The sequence below is a fragment of the Aspergillus alliaceus genome (genome assembly GCF_009176365.1).
Source record: "Aspergillus alliaceus strain CBS 536.65 unplaced genomic scaffold BDW43scaffold_115, whole genome shotgun sequence".
Lineage (NCBI taxonomy): Eukaryota > Fungi > Ascomycota > Eurotiomycetes > Eurotiales > Aspergillaceae > Aspergillus > Aspergillus alliaceus.
Genome location: NW_022474798.1, coordinates 20623 through 39926, shown reverse-complemented (window position 1 = coordinate 39926; position 19304 = coordinate 20623). Strand labels below are relative to the sequence as shown.

Here is a 19304-nt window from a genome sequence, read left to right as displayed (position 1 = left end):
TTTTATCAATTCTTTTTCTTTTTCTTTTTTCCTCCTTCGCCCCCCTTTCTCTTCCTTCTTCATACTACTTGTTGTGGACTCCGCTCCTGTACGCACTGTTCCTGGCAGTTTTCATTTGATACTTAAAATTGTATCATTTGAAAATCCTGGTCCCTTTCGCGCATTGTTGACGCGAAGCACTAGCAGCTTTTTTTGTCCTTCTTAGTACTGCTGGTTGTTGTTAGACCCACATACACGCCGCCTCGCTGGTGGATCAGAACCATTGACTGTTGACAACGTGCGGATAAAAAGAAGTTCCCACACAACTCGATTTTCCTGGTGGGTGACCGTGGGGAATTCACGATTAAGCATCTCGACCTCATCCTGACTTCTTTTCTGCAGTGGAGTCGCACTTGTTCCTGTACGCCCCCATCTTCGACTGCAAGGATCCTTGAGCGTTTGCTGGTTGAGGAATTGATTGTCCGATTGATTTACCCTCCGAACGTCTCCATATCCCCCCGTCCTATCACCGCGTCAAGTGGGAGGATTCATTCCGTCGGAAGAGGAAAATCAGAAGAAAAGTTGCAAGAACGAGAAGAACGAGATCAGGGAGAACAACTATCGAAGGAAAACTCTGCACAAAGTGATCCGTATCTGGTTCGCAGTTTGAATTGGCTGTCTTGAGCACACGCATCGCATTTGCCTGTTCGTCAGACGACAAACCGGCGAAAAAGAAGGGTTTTCTCGTTCTGCAATCGATGATCGGGATACCGTGAATTCACCTCCAGTTCAGCCCTATTACCCCCTCATCCCTCTGACATCCTCTCCGCTTCATGATGGATCCTAGATCTCATCCCTCACGGCCCCCATCCACCAGCTTACCCCAAGGCTCCACGCCTCTCCCGACTACTATCTCGAGTATGCCAATGCCTCAGTACACCATGCAGCCCCAGTACCCTGTGTCCCAGCCTCATACTCTCCCCCCGCTGCAGCCTCATCACAGTCAATCTCCTGCCCCTCATTCCTACATGGGCCAGCCGCCATACAGGCCGGATCTGTCGAGGTATCCCACTTCTACTCACGATGTTTACGCGTCGTCTACCGCTCCTATCATGCCTCACACCACCGTGGGTAGCTTGCCTCCATCTTCTTTCCTCTCCCACCACAACCCGCAAGCGCAGCATCAGCCTTCGCAATATCCTCCTCCTCACAGCGTGCTGCCTCCCACTTCCAGTGCGCAGACGTATCCGCAGCCGATTGCACCGGCGCCCCCGCGGGACCGCCGGCCGGACTTCTCTGGCATGCCCTCGGGTGCGTTCAGCTACTCGGATGGCAAGGGCTCGCCTTGGATGAACCCGGATCCCGTTGCGGGCGCAAACGGTGCCTCGCCTTACGGTGCAAAGGAGCCACCTCGTACTCAGGTGGTTGGCTCTCAAGGTCGACGCGGAATCCTCCCGAGTGTTCCGGGACGCGCCACTCCGGTCACTAACGGCGTCAATGGCACGGCAAAGAATACTACAATCCCGGCCAAGGATGCGGATGGAAAATTCCCTTGCCCGCACTGTAACAAGACCTATCTTCACGCGAAGCACTTGAAGCGCCACTTGCTCAGACGTAAGTTAAAAAATGGACCTAGCATGAAGCTATGGTGTAAAGTTCTTGATTTGGCTGACAGATTTTGCTTTTCCGCGCAGATACTGGTGACCGTCCATATATGTGTGTTCTTTGCAAGGACACTTTCTCCCGTAGTGATATTCTGAAGCGTCACTTCCAGAAGTGTTCGTTACGACGCGGCAACCCGACGGGAGCGACCCACTTGTCGCATCCCCAGGCACATTTGAAGAGGTCTCAAGCTGCGAATCCTGCTAAACCGGTTCAGGATGAAGTCAGTAGTACTGTCCCTCCTGCCACTGGCCTTCCGGGTACGGCTTTCGGCGAGGGGGCCGTGAACGGCAACGGGCTGGCTTCAGGCCGACCTGGGTTCACGGATCAGCAGCCTCTGGGCTTTTCGATGTCGTCGGTCAATGGGATGAACCGTGGTCAACCGGACGACGGGTTCCCCGCTGGTCAGCCACATCAGAGAGGCCCCTGGCTGGCGGCTCCCAAGCAGAACCCGTACCTCACGCAACCTGGCACTGATGTATCTCAGCAGCTGAGTGTTGACCGTCCTTCCTATGAACAGGTAAAGCCCCCGGTCGTCCAAGACCCCAAGCGCCCAGTCATGCCTGGGCCCACTCCCAATCACACTGGCGAAATTGACTGGACTTCCATGTTTCAGCCCGGTGCCAACGATGGTTATATCAACCCCGTTTTCCCCCAATCCATGGCGTCTGGCCAGGAGCCGATCCACGCTCACGTTGATGCCGAGCGGAAATACTATCCGACCACGACCGGCGGCCCCCAGGAAGGGAACATGAACGGCCTTTACCTGGCTTCGACCACTTTGAGTGGTGATGGTGAGTGAAATGCGCTTCAAACGATCATTCTCGATCGGTCAAGGTGTTCTTTTAGGCTCACACGATCAATACAGGCACTGTCCAGCCGGCGAGGCAATAGTGGCGAACGGATTGTGTTGCAGTCGACTACGTTACTGATTTCCGGAATCGTTCGTACAAGTTAAGATGGAGCTTTTGTGGAGTACAGTCGATTTGATTTAAAACAAGATACTTGGTTTTCGGATGCTGTTTTCACTCGATTCTCCAGCCTGCTGAGGACTGGAACGCGTCTCGATTCCTATCGTAGTGATTTACGGGTCACTAAATAGAATCTGCGCCTTCCAACCGCCAACTGCATTGTTACCATGATAACTGCGGATCAGCAGGAGAAAGAATAGTCAAAGAAGCACTACTTTACGTGTACGATCTTTGTCGCAATCATTCGACGTTGCTCGCGTTCTCGCATTCGGTTCCCAGTTTTTCTTCTTCACCTTACGAAATACGGTCACCTGCGTCTGGTTTGTTGGGTTTCAAAATTGTGTCAGCATTTTTATACGGCGAGTGCAATCTCTTGTGGTGGTCCTGGTTCAGTTTTGTTTCTTTTCTTCCATTATGAGTGGTCAGATGGGATGGTGTGTGTGGTTTTTCTCCGGCGTCCGACAATAGACCTGGGCATGTGTTCGTCTTGTTTTTGTGTTCTCGTTCACCTTTCGCATCATTTCGCTTGCAATGTGCCCCAAAAGAATTCGTGGGAAGGCCTCTTCGTTGCGATTCGCATTGTGACCTGTTCTATTACTGGTCGACCCTGCATAGACCTCACAATTCGCATGTCGACCAACCATGTAAGTACATTCGAGATGTTCCGCTCGGACATACGAACTTGAGCTGGATCGTGGTGTTTCTTTTGATTTGTTAAAATTGTTTCTTTTTCTGATTTGTGTGTTATGGTGTTTTCCATCTTTCTTCCTGTGTTTTGCGTCCTCCATCTCTGCTCGAATTTTGTGAAAAAAACAGGTAGCAGCCATCTGTTTCTTCATACGTGTCGCGGCTGGGTTACCCCGTTTGTCGATGGGTACGCCCCTGGTCAGCCCCCCATGATGTCTTATACGTCGGTTGTCTGATTGTGTCTATTGGGTTGCATTTTCGTGTCTTCTTATTACCTTCTGGCGGGGGATTTTATGACAGGTCCTGTGTCATCCTCGGTTGACCAGGCTGGATGGAGAGAACATTTGGGTGGAATCAAAGCAAAAACAACGCCAAGGGAATCCAAAATTAGAATATAGACTCCGATCGGATTAGATTCTCGAAGCGAAAAGGGACAATGAAGGAAATTAAAAAAATCACTGAAAAATCATATTCCAAATGAAAATATCAATCCATCAATCAGAGTTGTTCATACGTAAGCGGGGATGTTTGAGTTATCAGGATATACAATATATCGACGAGAGAGTAAGATTGTTATCGTGCCACTCGGAAGATGGGAAGCAACCCCGTGACGAGGACAGAGGATGCTGTTCCCTGTTTGCCTTTTTTGTTTGAAAGGGAAGTCCAGTGACTTGGATTATAGTGGAACCCGACAATTCCCTATAGAGAGGGGAGGGGGAGAGAGTCCAGTCTATGGAATCAGTCAGATGGCCGGAGTACCATGGACACCCAGCCAACCCCACGTTTCTTTTTAGTATCTTTTTCCCCCTCCAAGGTATAGTATTCGGGGTTTGCGCTGTCAATCTTGTCATCGTCGAGATTCTTCGACTAATGACCCCTTCAGTTTACTCTCTTAAGATAGCACATTATGCAGCTATAAGAAAAAACCGGATATACCTACATATATATATATATATATATCCATACATAATATTGGAAAAGACCAGTCCAAAACCTGAAGACGTCACACTTGAGTTTCTTTTGCCCCAGACGATATCCACATCCCCTGATTGGCTCCCGGGCACGGGATGCCTCGGAGACATCGATGAACTCTCGACCATATTCTTGCGCCTTCCTCTTTTCAAATCCTTCGTCGCAGACTCGCCGATCCTCACCGAACTGCTATCCAACCCCAGATGCGCCGCGAGCTTTCAGGGGTTTTCTTTCTTTAGGAAGATCTTGACCATTCCCCTTTCGCCGGAATTCGGATGATTCTTTCCCTTGTGCCGACCTCCACTCAGGTCCTATCTATACCATACACACCCTCTCGAACCCTGTCGTCGCCGCGGGGAACCGCCCTTGGCTACAGATACAAATACATACAACAACGCTCGGCGGCTTGTGGTCGATCTGACCGCCAAAATCATTCCCCTCCCAGCCCTTGATTGATGCTACGACTCTCTGCTCCCTACGACCTGTAAGACTGGTCTGGTCTGCTATCACCATGTCCACCAACCGCCCATTCTTGGCCAACTTTTTGGCGGCGTTTCGCGCCCAGTCAACATATAAGGCCTCGGCTGCTGGTTCTCAGGCGGCCACTGGCACCCCCTCGTCTCTCTCGTCGACTCAGATATCCCAAAGTGCCCGGGCCATAGCCACAAAGGCAAGCAACTCCGGGGCATCCTCGGAGAGTGCCTCTACGACCCATTATCATCACCACCATGCTTCCTCTGCGGCAACTGCGTCCCACTCCAGACCCCACTCCCATACCAGATCGCCATTGAATCAATCATCTGCCACCGGGGACTCCCAGGTGTCCTCATCTTCGGCTACCCCGCCAGCCCCTTCGTCTCCGCCTACCCCGGCTTCATCCAATCCGATTCCGATCGCCAATGGGCCGGACCGCCAACGACGCGGGAGCGACAGCTCCAACGGATCGGGCGGATTCCGAGACGCCCTCGGGCCAGAGAAATGGTATATCGGTGGGAGAACGCCTGGCGGAGAGGAGCGTTTCTATCGATTAGGGATGGTGACGAAGGGCGGAGGCCGATTAGGTGGGAGCGGTAGAGTGGGAAGTATCGACCAGTTGAGCCTGTGATTTTCCTCTATATATACCTTGGAACGACGTCTACGGTCTTAAAATGTTTTCTTGGAGTTTCGGCTGGCGCATGCACGGCGTTTGGTTCTTGGACGGATTGGACGCTGAAAACCTTTTGCTGGCCCTTTTTCTTTCCTTTTCTTCTCGCGGGTTTGGACACTAGTCCGATATATCCTGGACTAACCTGTACATGAATCATGTTACACTTTGTGAGGGGATGTTTGGATTAGCAGATAACGATCAAGTATGGTGTGTGATATTATACGATAAAATGTTGTGTCTTAGAGAGAATGTGGATGATGTACAGAATTCAACTTTTTTTGGGGAGAGGAGATGTTCTACTGTGGCCCTGTTTGTATAGCTATATCTGCAAGGGAATCTGTTGCGTCACGCAATGCAACACGCCTCCCATCCGGGGAAGAGAATTGACAAGCACCGTCCTCACCGTCCTCTCCGGCGCCAGATGACGGTACATCTCAACCGCCGCCTGATCTGCTGTTGGATCCCCGAAGGCCAGCACTATCAGCGCCCTATTTACAAAGTAGAAGTTCACATATGAAGCAGCCGGCGCATCCTCGTCCTCCACCCTAGAAGATCCCACCAAATACCGGGGATCCAGCTCATCCATCCCATTCACACTCAACTTCCGACCCCGGGTGTCCGTCTCCCTAGCCAATGCCTCGCAGATCTCCTCATACACTTCATTCCACCGACTCTCCCAACCCATCCGATGTGAATAAGGCCGCGACACTACCACCACCCCCGGTCGAACAAAGTGCACCTCCGCATCAGCATGACAATCCGTCACATCCAAGTTCCTCCGCCCCGGAGATCAAACCACGTTTTTCACCCCCAATAACCTCCCCAACTCCCCCTCCGCCTCCGCCTTTGTCTACCCCGGATTCCGCACCTCACACAAGATACTACTCTCCGTGGCAAGAAGCGTGCCTTCCCCGTCCACTCAATCCCTCCCCCTTCCAATCGAATCGGAGACTTCACCGGCCCCAGACACCCAGCAATGGTTCGTCAAACGCGGCCAGATTTGCACCCGCTCTCGACTTGCGGCGCCGCCACTGCCACTGCACTGGGCAAATCTCTCGCTGAGCAATTCCTGCGCGGATCTCACGTCCTCCGGGCGGGTGTATAAGCGTACCGGCTCGAGGGCTGAGATAGTAGTTGCTAGGTCGATGATCTCACGCTGGGTGGAGGCCAAGTAGGTTTCTGGGAGGAAGTAGCGGAACGGGAAGGAGAGGATCGTGGCGTGGTGGGAGGTGGATTCGTGGGAGAGATGGTAGCGTTGTTTTCGGGTTGGTCATTGGGAGAGGGTGTGGTAGGTAGAGTCCTGGGTTAGGTACTAGTATGCCTTTGGTTAGGGATTGGTTGGATATATTTGTATGGTGGTGTAGAGCATAAAACTGGGGCATGGGCAGGGTAGGACTGGTAGGTGGGAGAGCTTACTATGGGTGGTTTGGGGAGGTATGGGCGGATGCTCCTGGGACGGGGGAGTAGAGATTTCATGGTAGGGTTGGGTTGGGACTGGGGTTGGCATTTGGGGGTTGTGGGAGCTGTATAGATACAATATAGGTAGATGCTGGGATCGGACTGGGATGTATAAGTTCGTTCTGTTCGGGGTTCGTGGACAGTTCTTTAATTGTTTGTTGGGGTTACGTTGGGTTTTGGTTTGCCGTGTGGATACTACTTATTTTCTTTTAGATATTGTTCTGGATGAGACGAGTTGACAAGCAAGGATGTTGACAACAGGATAATGTCAGACTTCCCCTTGGGTGGAAGGGCTATATTACTATATAGGTTCAGACTGCCCCTTGACCAGAAACCAATTTGAGAATCATACCTGTATACATGATCACTCTGCAATTCTCTAACATTTCCTAACTTTGATCTAGTATCTAAATGATTCTATGCCCAAGATAGATAGTCATAATGTACACGTAGACATACCCATCTCCAACATCAACCCTACGCGCTCTCCCCATCCACCAACCTTTCTCTCTCCTCATCCTCCCCCACCACCGACTCGCACCCATCACTCAGCCACAGCATCGGAATAGCAGTCAACCCGGCCAACAAAGCCAGCGTCCAGGACATATTCTTCCACCCGAACCGATACTCAATGAACCCACCCCACAACGGGCCCAGGAACAGGCCCAGGAACTGCGCCATAGTCTGCACGCCGAACGCCTGCGCCACGGCGCCCTTTTTACCGAAGATGCCGGGCTGCTCACGCTCCATGCCGTCGAGGACCTGCTGGGTTTCGACGAATAGGGCTGGCACGCATAGGTTCATGAGGAGGCCGATTAAGGTGAGGAGAGAGATTAGTAGGACCATGTGCTCGGTGGTGTGGTGTTCGACGAAACGGAGACAGACGAGGGGGATACTGAGGAAGGAGAAGCCGATTAATGTTATTCTGCGGGCGCCGTAGCGGTCTGATAGATGGCCTTTTGGGGGTTGGGATTGTTTAGTTTAGGAGTCCTTTTGCCGAGGGTAGGTTGTGTTAGGTCTTACCGAAGTATGGCTCAAAGAGAGCGGTTATGGCTGAGGGGAGGAATGATAGGCCTGCTCCTAAGGGGCCCCAGTTGAAGTGGGATTCAACGAATACGGGAATTGTCTGTATTGTATTACTATCTATTCATTGCGGACCCGATTAGAAAAAGGAGTATAACGTACTGCGTCGAAAGCGGAGTATAAGAGTCCGTGGACAAGGAGAGCCCATGACGAGATCATGACCCGCGGCTGACGGATGATCAGAAACAGAGCGGGCTTCTTCGATATGGGCGAGTAAGAGCCCGGTGGTAGTGCTGCGTTGCTGAAAGTATTGTATCCACGGGGGCTGGTGCCTGAGTGTGTCGTCTCCGAGTCCTCATGAAGCCACTGACGAGCAACCTTCTTCTCGATCACTGCAATCCGCATTATTAGATCCACGCCGACAATGGCGAACGCCAATATGAACACAGCCGGGTATCCCGCTGCATCGTAGATGAGTCCACCTAGCAATGGGCCGAGCAGGAACCCCATGGCGATAGATGAGCCTAGGTAGCCGATCACCTGGCCGAGATTATCGAACGCGACGGAGTCCGTCAGGAGGGATAGGCCCGCGACAGCTACCATGGCCGTCGCACCGCCTTGCAGCAATCTGGCGATGACGAACAACTCCACTGTATGCGCGATTGAGAGGAGGATCATGGAAGCGCCAAGGAGGATCAGGCCGAGCAGGTAGGGGAATTGGCGGGTGGACGAGACATCGACGATGTAGCCGAAGATCGGGCAGCATACACAGGCGACGGCGGCTTCGCACATGAGTAGAACGCTAACCCAGTACTCGCCTGTGGAGGAAGTCAATGAGGAGTGGTGGCTGGCCTAGATGCAAGCTGAACGTACGGTCTTGATATGGCACACCGGCGCGTTCAACCAGGGCTGTTGGCATGACAGGGACAATCTGGAACTGCTGTAAGTAGGGGCATCATATCTTTCGGGCCAAGCTCCTCGCTCACCATGCCATATAGGAAGAAATCCTTGAGAATTGTTAGCAATGCCTTTTTTCATACACTTTCAGCGAGCAGCCACCTACCGTGAACGAGGACGTCCACACCGTCGCGACGATGAACACGGTCGAGGAACGATATCGTAAGAGCCATGGAGGGCGTTTATACCATCCTGAAAAGAGCGAGGTCATGTCGACTTTGAAAGCGTGGTTGGTGAGTGTCGAGGAGTGACAGTTGGAAGATTTTGCCGCCGCTGAAAATAGCGGAGAAAATAAAAAAGACGTAAAAACGACCTGCCCCCATCTCCTCACGCCTTTTCTCTGTCTTTAATTGACCGCAATGCTGGTTTTCTCCCCATTGAACCCCACAAATCTACATCACAGAAAGCATCCGTCTTTCTCTCCTCTTCAAAGGAGAGAATGGTTCGCAAGTTGCTCATACCCATCATTGCGCAAACATTCCGCGGCCCCTTCCACCATATGCGATTTCACATGATGGATAGGTGGCTTATAGGACGGACACGCATTGGGGTATTTTTATGACCTGGAGTATGCCATTGATCCATATATATAGGATCATAAACCGCGGAAAACGGAAGAGGAAAGTTAAAAAACAAAACAAAACAAAACAAACGAAACTCCTTGAGGGGGTTTGGGGAGAGTTTTGAATCGGTTTTGTAGCTTCATTATCGATAAGATAAGATAAGGAAGGCTGCGGCCGTCGAAAAGCGCGGGTTTCGGAGGTGGCCGACGTTGTTCATCAGACCATTCCCGTCTCTCTTTTCCTACATCTCCAGTTTAAAAGCTGGTGAGGATCATCCAGGGACCTCCTCTTTGTCTTGCTCCATATTCTCACTGCTTTCTTTACTCCTTCCAGTGACTCCCACCTTCAGTCCTCCCTTGCCACTGTCCCATCCCTTCTGCTATACCCTACATCCTATACTCCAACATGTCCGCAGTAACAGCAGCCCGCTACGGTAAGGACAACGTCCGTGTCTACAAAGTCCACAAGGATGAGAACACCGGTGTCCAGACGGTGTATGAGATGACTGTCTGTGTGCTCCTGGAGGGAGAAATTGAGACCTCGTAAGGTCCCTCTCGAATTCACGCCGACTGAACATAACACTAACGCACACCAAACAGTTACACCAAAGCCGACAACAGTGTCATTGTTGCAACAGACTCCATCAAGAACACCATATACATTCTCTCCAAGCAGAACCCCGTTACCCCTCCCGAGCTGTTCGGCTCCGTCCTGGGTACTCACTTCATCGAGAAGTACAAGCACATCCATGCCGCGCATGTCAACATTATCTGCCACCGCTGGTCCCGCATGGACATCGACGGCAAGCCGCACCCACACTCGTTCGTCCGTGACAGTGAGGAGAAGCGGATTGTGCAGGTGGACGTAGCAGAAGGCCAGGGTATCGACATCAAGTCGTCGCTGTCTAAGCTGACTGTACTGAAGAGCACCGGCTCGCAATTCTGGGGCTTCCTGCGGGACGAGTACACCACGCTCAAGGAGACCTGGGACCGGATTCTGAGCACCGACGTGGATGCCTCCTGGCAGTGGAAGCGGTTCAGCGGTCTGGACGAGGTCCGCTCGCAGGCGCCCAAGTTTGACGCCACCTGGGCTTCGGCGCGGGAGATCACGCTCAAGACATTTGCCGAGGATAACAGCGCCAGTGTGCAGGCTACCATGTACAAGATGGCGGAGCAGATCCTAGCGCGCCAGCCATTGGTCGAGTCTGTCGAGTACTCGTTGCCGAACAAGCACTACTTCGAAGTTGGTAAGTTTCGCATTTGACGGTGTCCTTGTTGTCATGCTTTCGCTAACTGATATTCTCTAGACTTGAGCTGGCACAAGGGCCTCCAGAACACCGGCAAGAATGCCGAAGTCTTCGCTCCGCAGTCAGACCCTAATGGTCTGATTAAATGTACCGTCGGACGGTCGTCTCTCAAGTCCAAGTTGTAAACCACAAGATTCTCAAGTTCCGGAGTTTCCAAGGCAACCTGTATATAGTCTGGGATAGGGTATAGCATTTATTTGTGTTTTTTTTCTCTCTCTCTCTCTCTATCTCTCTTCTCCACTTTGGCACGTATAATACAAATGCATCGTAGATACGACGATGCAAAGAACAGTCTTTCCGAAGCTGGAAACGAGATACCCAAACGTTATATCAAAACAGATCAAAGAGAACTCCCACCCATGCGCTAGCATATAAACAGCAAAAACCATAAAATTACAGAAGAACAAATACAGTAGACCATCTGTGAGCTACCCGGAAACTGAGAACGAGAGAAGAGCAAGACTAGGCCTCAGGCTTGGCCTCCTTAAACGCCTCCTTCACCTCCGGCATATTCGCAATAACCGACTTATTCCCGAACTTGACGATATTCTGCTCGTAAGGGTGAGCCAGACCCTCAAAAGCTATGTTGTATCCGCCGTCAGCAATGTATTACTCAATCAATCACCAATGGCAGAAACCATCCATAGCAAAGTAACGAGTAATGAGAGGGGAAGGTAGACATACTCTTCAGCCTAGCTAACCGCTTCTCCCGCAGGCGATTCTTGGGCAGCATTCCCTTAACAGCTCGTCGTAGGACCTCTCCACCGCCCCATTTCTCGAACATCATGTCCATCGTCATGCTCCGCAGGCTACCGGGCCGGGTCGTGTGGGTGTAGTACTTCTTCTGGAAGCGCTTTTTGCCGGTGGTCTTCAGATCGTGACAGCCCACGGCGACGACGTAGTCACCGCAGTCGGTGGAAGGGTCATAGATAGGCTTATGCTTCCCCATCAGGTGGAGGGCGATGGAGGAAGCGACCCGGCCGAGACTGCGCGGGTCAGTACCGACGTCGACATGGTGCCAAGCTCGAGAGTAGGCGAGACGGGTCTATACAGTGTTCAATGGAAGAGATTAGCATTGGGATGTTGGTCCGACCCGGTGGAGTGTTCAGTCATTTGAGCATATGTCATCGCAGATATGAAAGAAACTGATATTGATAATGGAACGAAACGGCCAAGGGTCATTGACTGAGCATTTACCTTTCCAACCGTCTGCGACATGATGTTCGGTCCTCTAGTAATGGGAATTGGCTAAAAATAAAAGAAAGTAATAACGTCCCCGCAGAGAACAAGAACCCAACGCGCAAAAGCACAAGTCTCTATTCCCATTCCCGACCTCCTATGGAGACCCAAACTTCAGCCGCCCCGGCGGAACATCACGTGACACGTGACCAGCGGCAAGCCCTAGCGGAGTCGCACTAAGCGAAGTCACCCGCACGGATTCTGAACCCCATCACCGCAGATTCGAATATCAGGAAGACGACGACAACTTCACCACACTCCCCTTCCCGACACCGATAAGGGCCATTCGATCACCATGGCTTCCGTCCCGAGTGTGCAATGCTTCGGCAAGAAAAAGACGGGTAAGAATATTTTTGGGGATATTGAAATGGGGAGTGGAAGTAAAATGCTGACTTGGTGATTTTTTTTATAGCTACCGCTGTCGCCCACTGCAAGGTATGCAATCATTCTTTATTGTGTCTGTTTGTTTATCCTGTCGCACTGTGTATGGTCGCTCGGGGAAAAGATATCGCTTGAGAGGAATTGGAAGAAATGAAGAAACACGACGAAAGGATGGGAAAACATGTCGGAACGAAGTGGTGCTTGCTTGATTGATGTTGAAACCCGCGACATTATACATTTTGCTACTCGATATTTTGCAATACGGAACATGGAAGAAGAAACAAATGCTGAGAATTATTACAGCAAGGCAAGGGTCTCATCAAGGTCAACGGCCAGCCTCTCTCTCTGGTCCAGCCTGAGATCCTCCGCTTCAAGGTACGCCCGACCCAGAAAGAAACAAGATGCATTCTTCAAAACTCGAACAAGTCACCTGATACAAGGAAAACCTAGGTCTACGAGCCTGTTCTTATCGTCGGTGCCGATAAGTTCGCCGGTGTTGACATCCGTGTCCGCGTCTCCGGTGGTGGTCACACTTCCCAGGTCTACGCCATCCGCCAGGCTATCGCCAAGTCCCTCGTCGCCTACTACCAGAAGTATGTCGATGAGCACTCCAAGAACCAGCTGAAGCAGGCTCTTGTCCAGTACGACCGCACACTTCTCGTTGCCGACAACCGTCGCACGGAGCCCAAGAAGTTCGGTGGTCGCGGTGCCCGCGCCAGGTACCAGAAGTCCTACCGTTAAACGGCCTTCAAATCAAAAAAAAGACCCATCCTACGGACAACCGAAGGAAATTTTTACACAAAAAGGACGCGGAATGGTATCTATCAGGTGCACTGGGGAGGAGATTTGGAGCGTGCTTCCAGGGCAATCGGGTATGGTTCGGATCTGGTTGTCGCTGGGGTAGAATTTTCATGGTGCGATACTACTGGCTCTGTCGATGCTGGATTTAGTATAGGCCAGGTATCTCAAATATCACCCAATTTTTTTTCATCCTGTTCAGAGAGAAGAGCCATTCCGGATGTTATCCTACGTTATGTCTTATTGGGTTTTGTTTTTTGTGGTTGTTTAAACGGTTTCTGGACAGCTGGAATACATTTTAATGTCACGTGACCAGGACATTCTGCAGGAAATGCAAGATTACGACTCCCACTGTGTGATGAGCTGATACAGTCTGGTTTGATTAGTAGTGGTGTCCTCGAATGGGACCACTATTAACGCACTGGGTAGACCGGTGTAGAGTGAATCCCCCCTATGAAACAAGACCTACCAGATGTGTATAAACCTCGGGACGTCGGAAGACCATAACCAGTAGTAGTTCGACCTGGCACTTTGAGAATAAATAGACTGCCTCCACATCCACATCCACATCCTTCCCTTTAAAATAAACAACAACAAATAACGTGGTTCACTACCCTCATTAACGCGAGAATAATAATAATAACAGATTAACCTCACACCTACTCCGTTGAGATACAACAGGAAGCTTTCAATCTAAATGGAAGACGACACAGCATGCCCCGCGAATGCGACATCTCCGCACACCCCACAGAATGACACCCACCACGCAATGTTTAATGCCGCGATCGCGCCGTCATCAGCTTCCCCAGTCTCAGACCGTACGAACGAGCAGATTGCATCCACAGCGCATGCTGTTATCCGCCTGATTCAATGCTCTTGTTGTTCCCGGCCCCTACGCGCGCCGCTGCGGCTTCCGTGTGGGAACACGTTATGTCGGTCTTGTTTGCCGCCAATACATGAGCGGACGGGGATTACATATCCCGCAAGTGAGGATCGAAAAAAGGGATTCGCATGTTATTGGGGCCAAGAGGATGGTTGTGCCGGGAAACACTGTCTTGGGGATTGCGGCGCTGACGTGTTGTTGGGTAGACTGGTGGATGTGTTTGATGAGGCACTCTGCAATTCCAGTCCCTGCTTAGAAGCGCCCTCTGGGGAGAAGCGTGGCTTTAGGGTGACATGGACAGGGTTGAGAGACGACCAGCCCGAGAAAGTAGTGAAAAGCGCAGGCGTTGCGGGAGGACTACTACAGGGTTTGTACGGCCTAGTCAAGCGTGGTCATTTCGATTACGATGCGTCGGATGTTAAATTTGAAGTCTACGGGCCTATAGACCTGGAAATCCAGCTTTTGGAAAGACTCAAGGAGACTGTTCGAAATGAGCTAGACTGCCAGGTCTGTTACTCGCTTATACTGGATCCTTTGACAACGTCTTGTGGCCATACCTTCTGTCGCGGGTGTGTTGTAATGGTACTGCATAACTCGGATCTTTGTCCTGCCTGCCGCCGCAAGTTAAACATGGATTCAACGGTGAAGTCTGAGCCGATCAATAGAAGAGTTTCTGACATCATGGGGACTTTGTTCCCCGAACAAGTCGCTTCACGAAGAGACGCAAGCTTCCAGGAAGCAACTGAGCAAGATGACGAAACAATAATTCCTTTGTTCGTGAGCTCGCTTTCCCTCCCAACAATGCCGACTTTCTTGCATGTCTTTGAGGCACGTTATCGGCTCATGATGCAAAGAGTCATGCAAAGTAGGGAGCGCAGATTCGGCATGGTCATGTATAACCGTGCCAGTCGACCCCAGCAGGGCCTTGGAAGGTCTCAATTTATGCAGTACGGCACCGTTCTGACCGTTGATCGCTATGAGCTTCTGCCTGACGGAAGAAGTCTAATTGTCGCTACCGGGTTGTACCGCTTTAAGGTGCTCAGTTCGTATGTGGTGGATATGTACTATGTCGGTAGAATACAGCGCGTGGATGATGTGTCGGTAATGGAAGAGGAAAACCAGGAGGCCATGGAGACATCAGGGGCAGGCAGCTCTTCCTTTTTGGCTGCGAACTCTTCCGGCGAACAATGCCTAGAATCTATGTCCACGCAGCAGCTGTTCCAGGTGGGACTGGATTTTGTAAGGAAGCAGCACAGCCAAGGAGCAGCATGGCTCCATCCTCGCGTACTCTTGGCATATGGTGACATTCCAACGGAACCTACACAATTTCCCTGGTGGTTTGCCAGTGTCTTGCCAATATTGGAACAGGAAAAATATGCTCTTTTATCAACCACTAGTGTCAGGGAAAGGTTGAAGATCACTTCACGTTGGGTGCGAAAGCTGGAATCTCGGGAATGGTATGTACCGCCACCTCTTCCAAGCTCGGGAACCCTCAATAATCTTGTGTTACTCACTATGCATTCTTTGACTAGGATGGCTCGATCTCGGCCATCGCTTACTTCTGCCTTATGACTAGCCGTTCCTCTCCTCGTCTTTGCTCTGGTCCCGGTGGTAATGGGCCCGGTTGCATCGTTCATACCGTTTTCGTCTCCCAGGGTCTTAACCTATTTCCCGCCGTTTTCCATGTCATTCTCGGTAACTTTCGGTTCCGCTGGCTTACCGATTGATAATCGGCGGCAGCCAGTGGAAAATCAGGATACGGTAACACACATTCCGCAAACACTTGTTATAGGCATTTTCCTTGCTATCTTCGTAGTACAGGTGGCTGCCAATGGCGTCCAAATATTGCGGTTGAGGCGACGAGGGAGAATAGAAGCGCAACGGAACGTTCACCTTGAGCAAGAGGCTCCAAGAACGCCAGTGGGCCTGCAGCGCGAGGGTGAGGAACGAACTCCAGAACCTGGTTGAAACCAAAGAGCATTTCCCGAAACGTGTATGCAAAGACGGTGGCTCTACCCACCACCTTGGGCAGGCGACATCCGTTTGTCGCCAATCAGAATCGGTACAACGTAGCTTGGCACACTCGGTGTGCTGTACTGAGATGAATGCTGCCTGGTCTACTTCCTTACTGGTCGGGGACGCACTCCAACCCCCTACCAGGAGAGGTTGCGTAGAGAGATTGTAAGTGCATCAAAGCTGGCTCCAACAAATGTGTCCTCTCCAAATATTGTATCTTAATACCCCCCACAGACCGAAGGATGTCCGGTCGAATTGTTTGGACAAATCATATATCCGCACCCCAAGCCGAGCCTGTCTCGTACAATACATCAAACAGGATTATGTGGAACCCGCAGCCATGAATGCATGCAGAGTCATCATTCACAGGAAGACAGCCGGACCGTATCTAAATGGGCTCATGTACAACCGGATATATTGACTGACTGGAGGTTTTGAACACCTGTTCATGTATCCTAAACGTTGGCTGCAGTATGCGCTGGTGATCAGTATAAGGTACAATTTTGATGTACTCTGTAAAGCTAAAATGGGAAAGAAATCGAGACCCGAGACACAAATTGAGAGGATTGGAAAGAACAAAAGAAAAGAAGAAAGAAAAAAAGGAAAAAGAGAACACCACGATACAAGTTAGCAATCTAGATAGGTAATTCAGAGGAGCGGTGGGCAGACTCATTCTCATCCAAGGATATTATCGCGTTTCATGTAGGGGAAAAGAAAGACGAAGAAAAGAGAAAGAGCGCCTTGCTTCGATGGAGCGTATCGCCCACGAAACAAAATTCGGATCCCAGTCCGGCGCGCATTGGGTTTAGAGACATTGGGCTTGAAATTCTGACTTGTCCAACGCCACCCAGGCGGCTATGTGTCTGTCACAGGGCACTCCAGTGCCCGGGGTTGTTGAGAGGGCAGAGCATGTCCCCCATCCGTGATTGTTGTGTCCCACTGGCTCGCCGTGACTCTCTCTTTTCGTCTTCTTTTGAGTTTCCTCTTGTTGGGCCAACATGAGTGTGCCCATGACTAACATGGAGTAGGAGGGGATATGCACGTTGCCTTCTGGCCGTCTTGCATATCATCTGTATCCATCCTTGTGGGTTGGTTGCTCGTAGGGTGGAAATTGAGCTCAGCTCCCGAGTGGAGACTACAGTAACGGTCTCTGATAGTTAGTATCAGGTACTATTGTCAGGAGGAGGGGGTTAAAGAAATTGAGCTAGTTAGTTGGTAAGTTGATGATCGCACCTGCAGCATTTAACGTGGGGTGACGTTGTGATATATCCCTGAGGGAAAGCACGAGACCTTCCCTTTGTGTGTTCTTCTTCTCTCACTCTCTCTCCCTTGCCCTCCCTCTTACCTTCCCTCTTCTACTTTATTACTCGTCCCCTTTCCCTGGTTTAGTGTTCTAATCAGTCCATGTTATTCGAAATTCTCTCTGGTAAGCTTTCTCCCTACCCTTCTCTCCTGGATCTTGTACCAAGAACATCATCAGATCTTAAAACAGAGAATCAGTTACCATGCCTTCTTCATTTATCACTGTTGAAAAGCGTCACTTTGAATCTCTACTACAGAGGTGAGCGCCGTTTGGGGCTTTGTTTATGCTTTCGTCCATGCATTCTTGAACAGTCCACATTGCCTTTCTTGCTCTGTTTTTCTTTTTCACTATCATTGCGGTTGAAATTTGGTTTCAGCTACTACTCCTGTTAAGGTTATCGCGTACCATCGCTAATATTTATAATAGAGCGGAAGCTGTGAGTCTTGATCGGCTATACTGCGAAGTAAACATTCACTAATTCCAGCGATCACTTAATCAATTAGCAATTGTCCCTGGAAAACAGTAATTCTACGAGCTCAAATTCAGTGACTATTTCAAACTTAGAGTATCAAAATCTGGTGAGCATATCTGGGAAGGCTACTTACTGTATTCCTTGTTCGTGGAGTTTGGCATGCTGATATTGGCTCAGCTTGCAATATCAACCCAGTTCAGTATGCCACCTACCTTTGTCTGTAACATTATTCCTATTCCGCATTACACCCGGTTTTAACCGATTGACGGCAGCTAAGCTAAAGGAATCGCTTTTGAATGGCGGGCTGTCCCAAGAGACCCTCGATGTCAGAATATACTTATCTTCAACGCCGTCATGGTTGGCTGACCCGGTTATCTAGATACTGATCTATGGCTCACCACCTCCGTCTGATCTCCAGAATGACGGAAAAGCGTGTTCTGGTGACTTCCCGGAATGCAAAGAGAATTTGCCAGATAGCAAAACAAACCCAACCCACAGCCACAAGCACTGGGGAACCTACGATGAGGATGATGAAGAGGGTGTCCTCCTAGCCTCTCAAGATAGTGACAGGGATGATTATGAAATTTCCTCCAGAAGTTCAGGGTCGTCGGTAGCTTCGACTTTGCAACGCACCGTCCTGCTCCGGGGCCTGCCTGAACGAGTCACCCATAAAGATCTTGTTGGCGCTGTAAAGGGAGGCGCTCTTCTTCATATTTACCTTCGAGCTCGGGAACGTATGGCCAGCATTTCGTTTGTTGAAGAAACAAACGCCCAGGATTTCATGCAGCATGCAAAGCACCACGGAGTCTATGTGGCTGGGAGACGTGTAGGTTGCCAATCCCAAGGTAATTACATGTCTTCTCACATGTTAATGTTAATGACAGGTTGAGGCATCGTGGAATGACCGCCAGTTCTACCTTCCCCCATTTGTCAGAACCAAGATCAATAACGGAGCTTCGCGCAATCTGGTCATATACAACGTGCAGCCCAACATCACGGAATGGCTTGTTCGGAAGGACCTCGACCACATCCATAACCTGATCGTTATCTCGGTCATATTTAAACAGGGCAATGCCTACATATCCACGAATTCTGTCCATAATGCATTGTTTGCACGTTCCTGCATGATGTCTCGCCTCACGTATAAGGGGATGAGAATCGGATTCTATCCGGATGAGTGCAGCGAACCTCCGACCAAGGCTCCCACGGGTCCAAAAAAGGAGCTGCAGGCCCCTTCTAAGAAATCTGTTTCAGTACTAAATCGGTTTCAACTTCTTTCTCTCGATGGAGCCGAGGAAGATGAAAGTGAACGCGAACACGAGCAAGCCGGGCTGGACAGTTACCGACACAACACCGCGCTGAAAGTGCAGCAGTAAAGGAATCTCGAAGGTGAATGGTACTTGATGTAAATGCAATCATGTCAGTTAAACACATTTGAAAACATAACGAAACAGTTGGGAGTCAGAGAGTAGTAGCTAGGTACGAGA

The 19304-nt window shown here is 50.5% G+C and overlaps 10 protein-coding genes across 10 annotated transcripts; 7 read left to right on the top strand and 3 right to left on the bottom strand.

The window, feature by feature from the left end:
- The first annotated feature begins 540 nt into the window (after positions 1–540).
- Positions 541–2785, top strand: BDW43DRAFT_29265 (uncharacterized protein). Its single transcript, XM_032043745.1, has 3 exons — positions 541–1593; positions 1674–2435; positions 2510–2785. Exons 1-3 carry the CDS (start codon positions 813–815, stop codon positions 2533–2535), a joined length of 1569 nt encoding a protein of 522 aa, XP_031893751.1. The 5' UTR covers positions 541–812; the 3' UTR covers positions 2536–2785.
- A 956-nt stretch (positions 2786–3741) lies between these two features.
- On the top strand, positions 3742–4666 carry BDW43DRAFT_29170 (uncharacterized protein). Its single transcript, XM_032043648.1, has one exon. The coding sequence runs from the start codon at positions 4032–4034 to the stop codon at positions 4548–4550; it is 519 nt and encodes a 172-aa protein (XP_031893750.1). The 5' UTR covers positions 3742–4031; the 3' UTR covers positions 4551–4666.
- BDW43DRAFT_29169 (uncharacterized protein) lies at positions 4667–5713 on the top strand. Its single transcript, XM_032043647.1, has one exon. The coding sequence runs from the start codon at positions 4783–4785 to the stop codon at positions 5374–5376; it is 594 nt and encodes a 197-aa protein (XP_031893749.1). The 5' UTR covers positions 4667–4782; the 3' UTR covers positions 5377–5713.
- Positions 5714–5737: 24 nt separating this feature from the next.
- BDW43DRAFT_317339 (uncharacterized protein) lies at positions 5738–6103 on the bottom strand (the record flags this gene model as incomplete). The annotated part of the gene is made up of 1 exon (XM_032048520.1): positions 5738–6103. One exon carries the CDS (start codon positions 6101–6103, stop codon positions 5738–5740), a length of 366 nt encoding a protein of 121 aa, XP_031893748.1.
- A 165-nt stretch (positions 6104–6268) lies between these two features.
- BDW43DRAFT_305013 (MFS transporter) lies at positions 6269–8818 on the bottom strand (the record flags this gene model as incomplete). Its single annotated transcript, XM_032045716.1, has 6 exons — positions 6269–6324; positions 6436–6487; positions 7375–7832; positions 7900–8002; positions 8062–8717; positions 8773–8818. 6 exons carry the CDS (start codon positions 8816–8818, stop codon positions 6269–6271), a joined length of 1371 nt encoding a protein of 456 aa, XP_031893747.1.
- A 1006-nt stretch (positions 8819–9824) lies between these two features.
- On the top strand, positions 9825–11226 carry BDW43DRAFT_318248 (urate oxidase; the record flags this gene model as incomplete). The annotated part of the gene is made up of 3 exons (XM_032048675.1): positions 9825–9961; positions 10019–10665; positions 10726–11226. The coding sequence occupies 3 exons, from the start codon at positions 9825–9827 to the stop codon at positions 10848–10850; spliced, it is 909 nt and encodes a 302-aa protein (XP_031893746.1). The 3' UTR covers positions 10851–11226.
- Positions 11053–12234, bottom strand: BDW43DRAFT_29232 (mitochondrial 54S ribosomal protein uL13m). Its single transcript, XM_032043707.1, has 3 exons — positions 11923–12234; positions 11410–11770; positions 11053–11306 (listed from the first exon to the last, which is right to left on the bottom strand). The coding sequence occupies exons 1-3, from the start codon at positions 11941–11943 to the stop codon at positions 11188–11190; spliced, it is 501 nt and encodes a 166-aa protein (XP_031893745.1). The 5' UTR covers positions 11944–12234; the 3' UTR covers positions 11053–11187.
- On the top strand, positions 12171–13743 carry BDW43DRAFT_295426 (40S ribosomal protein uS9). Its single transcript, XM_032044060.1, has 4 exons — positions 12171–12305; positions 12377–12399; positions 12649–12720; positions 12796–13743. Exons 1-4 carry the CDS (start codon positions 12260–12262, stop codon positions 13084–13086), a joined length of 432 nt encoding a protein of 143 aa, XP_031893744.1. The 5' UTR covers positions 12171–12259; the 3' UTR covers positions 13087–13743.
- BDW43DRAFT_29286 (putative ATP-dependent protease (CrgA)) lies at positions 13291–15670 on the top strand. Its single transcript, XM_032043764.1, has 2 exons — positions 13291–15483; positions 15559–15670. Exons 1-2 carry the CDS (start codon positions 13841–13843, stop codon positions 15596–15598), a joined length of 1683 nt encoding a protein of 560 aa, XP_031893743.1. The 5' UTR covers positions 13291–13840; the 3' UTR covers positions 15599–15670.
- Positions 15671–18018: 2348 nt separating this feature from the next.
- Positions 18019–19193, top strand: BDW43DRAFT_317333 (RNA-binding protein; the record flags this gene model as incomplete). Its single annotated transcript, XM_032048519.1, has 4 exons — positions 18019–18037; positions 18090–18142; positions 18197–18643; positions 18702–19193. The coding sequence occupies 4 exons, from the start codon at positions 18019–18021 to the stop codon at positions 19191–19193; spliced, it is 1011 nt and encodes a 336-aa protein (XP_031893742.1).
- Between the last annotated feature and the right edge of the window lie 111 nt (positions 19194–19304).